The sequence below is a fragment of the Aptenodytes forsteri genome, unplaced genomic scaffold (genome assembly GCF_000699145.1).
Source record: "Aptenodytes forsteri isolate BGI_AS27 unplaced genomic scaffold, ASM69914v1 Scaffold53, whole genome shotgun sequence".
NCBI lineage: Eukaryota > Metazoa > Chordata > Aves > Sphenisciformes > Spheniscidae > Aptenodytes > Aptenodytes forsteri.
Genome location: NW_008795909.1, coordinates 11,707,258 through 11,713,609, shown reverse-complemented (window position 1 = coordinate 11,713,609; position 6,352 = coordinate 11,707,258). Strand labels below are relative to the sequence as shown.

The window sequence follows — 6,352 nt, the reverse complement described above, 5'->3', positions numbered from 1 at the left end:
CTGCCCCCCTCCCCGAAGCCGTCACTGGCAGTGACGGGTGGTTTGCTGGGCCGGTGGGACTGCAGGTGGCAGGTTTCCTGTGGTCCTGGTCATGAGCCACAGGAGGGGATCCCAAAGCCCCCAGGAGAGCAGGGAAGCCCCGGCGGCAGCAGCAGCATGCAGAGGGTCCCTCCAGTACCCTTCCAAGGGACCCTGTGGCCATCATGTCCCTGTGCCACCTCCCTTCCAGCTCTATCTCCAGCCTTTGCTGGGAGCTGCCCCTGGGAGAGGGCTTGCCCAGAGCAGTGTCCCTCACCCTCACTCCCAGCATTTGGGCAGGGCACGGAGATATCCCCCAAACCCTCCCCGTGCTTAGCTGGGAGCCATTCCCTGCCTTCCCCTTCTGGTTTCTCCTCACCACCAGTGTGCTGCCGGCTCCTGCCTGCGCTCACCATCACCATTTGCCCCCCGCAGCTGAGCCCTGCAGCCTGCCGCTGGATGAGGGGGACTGCCAGCGCTACACGCTGCAGTGGTACTACAACCAAAGAGTCACCGAGTGCCGGCCCTTTGTCTACAGCGGCTGCCGGGGCAACCTCAACCGCTTTGACAGCAAGGAGGAGTGTGAGCTGCACTGCGGGCAGCGCCCAGGGGCAGGTAGGCATGGCATGGCCACCAGCACCGGCAGCAGGTCCGGCAGCTTCCCCACCCAGTGCCATGAGCTTGGCCGATGCAGAGCCAGGGGGACAATGCTGGTCCCCCGCCTCGGCTCTGACACCACCTCACTTCTCTCCGCAGATGCCCGCGGCATTGCTGGCAGCAAGGTGGGAGGGCAGCCGAAGGCGTAAGCGCAGGCAGTGTCTCAGCAGGCAGGGCTGCCCGGCAGTGGGGCCCAATTGCCGCCCCAGCTGGGGCTGGGCTGCCCGTGGTGGCAGGGGCGGCATGCCCACCAGCCCCTGGCAGGAACTTGGTGCTATTTCTAATGTGTCTTTATTGCTGCTCACGGGTTTTTCCTTTCATATCAGTTTTATTACCTGTTAAGGTGAAATTTGTATCAAATGGGAAACCATCCCCCCCCAAGGCTCTTAACCCCCTTTCCCACCCGCAGGTGTCCTGGGCTGTTCCCAGTTTGATTTTTAACTTATTTGCTGCTGATGGGACGGCGCTTGGCCCCATGCCCCCTCTCCAGCTGCCCAGGAGTGGACCTGGGACTTGGTGTGGTTGGACTCCCCTCCCCTCATCTAACACCCTCGTCCCCTTCCCTGCCCCCCCCATGTGTTGTCATGTCCGTCCCCCCCCCGCTCTCTGCTGGGGGAGGCTGCCTGCATCCCTGGGCCAGGTGCTGCCTCCCTGCATGGCATCCCTCACCCCCCACACTGCAACCAGCTCCATCTGAATAAATTTCACCTTAACCTCAACCAGGATCCGGTTCCCCTTTTGCGGCTGTGATGGTTTGGCAAAGACCTGCGGGGGGGGCAGAGGCTTTCTCTGTGCACTACCCTCCAACTCACACACCTGCCAGCAGCACGTCTGTCTTTAATCCAGGGGGTGCTCACCTGCACCCCCCGGCCCATCGGGGAAACCCTGAGGATGGTGCTATGTTAGAGGAGGTTCCTGCTCACCTACGCTCACTCTCAACGGCTTCGTGAAAGCGATGTTGGCTCCCAAGGGTCCACAGCCCCTGCCTCCCCCCCAGCCCCAGGGCTGAGTGGGGACGTGCCCCCCACCGCCTCAGGGCCTGGGGGGCTGTGGGCTGCCGGGTGGGCTTTGTGGCGCCCATACGTACCACTGCACTCTGTGTATATCTGTATACAGCGAATGTATATGTGTACCAATGCGGGGAGGGGCCGTGATATTAAAGCTGCGCTCATGGGGAGATGCCACACTTCTTGGCGCGCTGCCGGAGATGCCTGTGGGGTTTGGGGACAGCTCTTGAGCCAAGCATGCCCCCTGCCCACTCCAGCTGGGATGCCTTTCCCAGCTGCTCACTGCTGGCAGTGCCAGCTGGAGGTCCTCGCCCCCCCAGGGACCCCGGTACCCTATCCCCATGCCCGGCGCGTGCCTGGCTGATGCAAACCAGGCCATGACCCCCCAACCAGGCTGTGACGTGTAGGCACGCGGGGCTGCGGTGCTGCGTGATGCACTGGGTGAATCAGCACCACCAGCTAATTTTGGCTGCTCTGACAAGCTGGGGGGCAAGTTCCTGGCCATCCCCGGGAGGAAGAACAGAGCTGGTGTTATTTCCTCTCCCTGCCGCTGCCGGGGAGGCCGTGAAGCAGCTGGCGTGGGACGGGTCACCCTGTGGCCACAGGGGTGGGCAAGTCCCCCAGCGGTCTGAGCCCCAGCCCCAGGCACCCTGGCTCCTCACACTGGCCAGCCCTCCAGGCTGAGCACCTACCAACTCATCTCACGTGGGTGCCTGCCCAGCCTGAGAGCCCCTGGGTGCTCCCACAGCCACTAAGGGGGGAACTCTGGGGCAAAACCCTTCTGCATGGGGCTCACCCCACAGCAACACCTACAGGCAGCCGGCAGAGGGGCTGGGCCAGGCTGAACTGGTGCAGATGGGCTGCAAACCAGTGGCATCCCAGTTGGACTGGGTGAAGGTAAGCTGCAAACCAGTGGTGTCCCGGTTGGACTGGGTGTAGGTGGGCTGCAGACCAGTGGCGTCCCAGTTAGACGGGGTGAAGGTGGGCTGCAAACCAGTGGTGTCCCGGTTGAACTGGTGCAGCTGGCTGCAAACCAGTGGCTCAGGCAGCGCTCTGGGGTTGGCCCAGTGGGGAGGTGACGTGTCTCCAGCAATGTCCCCCAGCTGGCCAGGGCCAGGGAGTCCATCAGGACAGCTGCGCCAAACCGGCACCGGGAGACGTCCGGGAACCTCGTGTGGCACAGTGCCAGGGAGGTTGGCACTCGCTGTCAGTGCCAGCAGTGATATGCGTGTGCGTTTTCTTCCTTCCTTAAGTGATTAACCAAGGCTGACAGGAGCAGGAAGGCTCAATTAGATGGATAAAAACCATTTTGCGAGTCAGATGTGAAATAATTATGCCTGAGCCATCCCGAGTTCCCGGAATCCCCTCCAAATGCAGCAGATGGAGCTGAGGGGGCAAACACTCACCCATGGCCTGGGATGATTTAATCTGCTATTGGGCAAAATGTATTAGTAACATCATGTGTGTCCTCTGCCGCGTGTCACCATCATCCCCTCCACGGGTCAGAGGTGGAGCTGGGGGCAGGATAAGAGCCAGGGCTTGGCGGGGAGCAGGGCAAACCCCCAGCTCATGGTCCCCACACCCCAGGAGCATCGCCTGAATATCAGGGGGACGAGGACCTGCTGGAAATGGTGAGGCTATGCTTCAGCGGTGGAGCCATCCCGAGTTCCCGGAATCCCCTCCAAATGCAGCAGATGGAGCTGAGGGGGCAAACACTCACCCATGGCCTGGGATGATTTAATCTGCTATTGGGCAAAATGTATTAGTAACATCATGTGTGTCCTCTGCCGCGTGTCACCATCATCCCCTCCACGGGTCAGAGGTGGAGCTGGGGGCAGGATAAGAGCCAGGGCTTGGCGGGGAGCAGGGCAAACCCCCAGCTCATGGTCCCCACACCCCAGGAGCATCGCCTGAATATCAGGGGGACGAGGACCTGCTGGAAATGGTGAGGCTATGCCCTTCAGTGGTGTTTTCCTGGGGGGGGGTTAGCTGGGAAATGGGTTGCAGGGGGTTGGATGCTTTTCATTACTCTCTTCCTAGCTAGTTAAACCACCTCCAGCTGCCCGGTCCGATACTTTCCAAAGGGTTTCACCCTGGAGATGCATTGCAGCAGGCTGGATGCCTTTCACTGCCCTCCTTCCAGCTAGGCAAACTGCGCTGGGCAACTGATTTGGGGGAGAGGCAGGATTTGTGTGTGGCGGTGACCCCATGCCCGCACTGACCCCCACCCCACAGCACAGCACCCTGACCCCCACTGCACGGCACAGCACCCTGCATCCCCTGGGGCCCTACCTGGCACCAGGGTGGGGGCCAAGGCGGAGGAAGTTGCTGAGGCTCGGCACAGCTCAGTGCACGTGGCCAAACTCGTGCCCTCGTCACCCTGCTGCCACCGACCTGCTGTGTATTTTAGGCCAAGTGGCTTGTGTCCCTCCCGGTGGGGTGGCTTTTGTCCCAAAGAGCACAGCGGCCCCGTGGGGGGACGGCATCCGCCGGGGAAGGCGTGGGAGGAGGAAAGCCCCACAGCCCGCCTGGCCCCGAAACCCGGGGCATGTCATGCTTCCCCAGCCAAAGGGCAGGTCTGGGCTGGGGAATGGCTGCAGTCCCCATGCTGCACCCCCCTGGGTGGGAAAGTCCCTTCCCCTGGGCGGCAAAGGGCCAGAGGGTGTGAAATGGAGGTGACAGCCAGCGTCTGGCCAGGGGCGGTGGGAAAGGATGAGGACCCAGCTGATCTGCTTCCCATGTCCCCTTCAGCCTCCCCAAAACTCCCCCCCTGCCATGCAAAAAGGTTAAAATCAGGGTGGAAAACTGAAGAGTCCCCAAAAGGGACATGAGCCCCCCCGTGCCGGGCATGGCCAGCTGGCATCAGGAGCAGGGGGCTCTGCGTGTGGCACCCTGGCGGGGACGTGTCCTGCCTGGGGGGCCGCAGGGCCGTGGCAGCGTGCCAGTGGGGCAATGCTCAGCGCTGGCCATGTGCTCCTTGCAGGCGCTCCCAGCCGTGCTGTGCTGCAGGACGCTGCTCACCTTCCTGGTGGTCCTCGGGGCGCCGGTGAGAGCCTGGAAGGGGCCAAGCTGCGAGCAGCTTCTGTCGGCCCCCGGCGCCGGGGACAGAGGCAAGCTGACAAGGCAAGAAACCACCGGCGCTAATGAGATGCTGCCCGGTCTCCCTGAAATGAGGAGAAGTGACCATGGCTCTGGGAAAGGGTCTCATCCGGACAAAGCCAGCCCACCGCTGCTAGAGGGGTCAGCAAGAAAAGCATTGCCCTGGCTGATGAGCCCTGCCACCAAGAGACCTGCTCCTGGGAAAAAGGTGAGAAAGGTGTCCCTGTCACTTGATGTCCCCACCTACATACTGAAAATCCTGCTCGACCTGGCCAGAGAGAAGGAGCTGCAGGCCAAGGCGGCTGCCAACGCCAAGCTGATGGCCCGCCTCGGGCGCAGGAAATAAACCTCCCCGGCTGGGACATGGCTCCTCCGCCGGGGCTGGAGAGGGCAGCGGGGCTGACGGGGAGGCATGGGCGGAGGGGAACGCGGGGTGGCATCAGTGTGACCGTGGGGGACCATGGCCACGGCACCTCGTTCCCCTGGTCCCGGCACCCATGGCACAAGCAGCAGCCATGGGAGGATTTGGTTTAATAACTGTCACCTCAGCACCACTGGAGAAGATACAGCCAGGTTTGCCTTTGCTGGAGCCAACCCCGGAGCACGGACAGGTCCCAGCCCTGGGCACCACAGTGATTTCTATACACTGCTTCACTCCTTGCTCACCCGCCGCTGAGATGTCTCCAAAGGGGCCGCATCCAACCAGGCAGGTTTTCCCACGTGCCACCTCTCTCTGGGTGGCTGCAGCACACAAAAATCCTCTCTGAAGCTTGGCTAAGCCTGGAAGCTGGTGGCGGCAAGCGTGCACAATAAAAGGTAGCATCGAACGCGGCTTGTTGTGGTTTATACCGGTCTTGCACCCCTCTCCATCCCCATTTTGTGTTCCCTCTCCCTGGAGCTGCAGTGGGGACTTGTCCCGGGCTGGGGACCAAAGCTCATTAAGCCCCAAACAAGGGTGTCACCCCTTGTACCGGCAGCGGGGCCAACCCCTGGCCCAGAGTGCCCGCAGCAGCTCTGGGCCAACGGGGACGTCGCATTGCACCGCTGGAGCCGCCGTCTTCGGCAAGGCTGGGAGATAAGAGCGGCGCAGAGCAGAGTGCGGCTGCCCCGTGCAAAGTACAGGGCAGCGTGAGCGAGGCAGAGCCGGGGGACGCCTGCCAAAGGGGCTGCTGGAGCTGGCGGGGGACACAGCCATGCTCTTCGAGGAGTACCTGCTGCAGGGTGAGTGCAGCCCCTTTGCCCTGGAGCAGGTGCTGGCTTTGGGAACTAGGCAGGAGAAATCAGGGTGACCCTGCGCCCCACAGGAGGGACATATTTCGGTAGCTGGCGAAGGGGTGTGCCAGCAGATGGGTGGGTTGGGATGAGGTGGCGGGGTGGGTAACGGGTCCTTTGCCTTCCCCGCCTGCCCTGGGGCTCAGGAGATGCCCGGGCAGCGCCGGACCCCAGGGACACCCTGCTGCAGCGGGTGAGTGCTGCGGGGCTGGGGCTGGGGGTTTGTGGGTGCAGGGTCAGGTGACAGTGGCAGCAGGGACACGGGGCATGGAGGGGTGCCAGAGTGCCAGGACATCAAA

At 62.6% G+C, this 6,352-nt stretch overlaps 2 protein-coding genes across 2 annotated transcripts in view; both read left to right on the top strand.

Annotated features, from left to right (window-relative positions):
- The window catches only part of COL7A1 (collagen type VII alpha 1 chain), a 37,152-nt gene extending 36,328 nt beyond the window's left edge, over positions 1–824 (top strand). Inside the window, 2 exon segments of the mRNA XM_019473432.1 lie at positions 454–633; positions 775–824. Coding sequence (XP_019328977.1) covers positions 454–633; positions 775–824 — 230 coding nt within the window.
- A 3,706-nt stretch (positions 825–4,530) lies between these two features.
- On the top strand, positions 4,531–5,127 carry LOC109279632 (urocortin-3-like). The gene has a single exon (XM_019473431.1). The coding sequence runs from the start codon at positions 4,531–4,533 to the stop codon at positions 5,125–5,127; it is 597 nt and encodes a 198-aa protein (XP_019328976.1).
- The last annotated feature ends 1,225 nt before the right edge of the window (positions 5,128–6,352 follow it).

Coding starts and splice junctions, on each gene's coding strand:
- LOC109279632 (XM_019473431.1), top strand. CDS start 4,531: ATGGCCAGCTGGCATCAGGAGCAGGGGGCTCTGCGTGTGGCACCCTGG.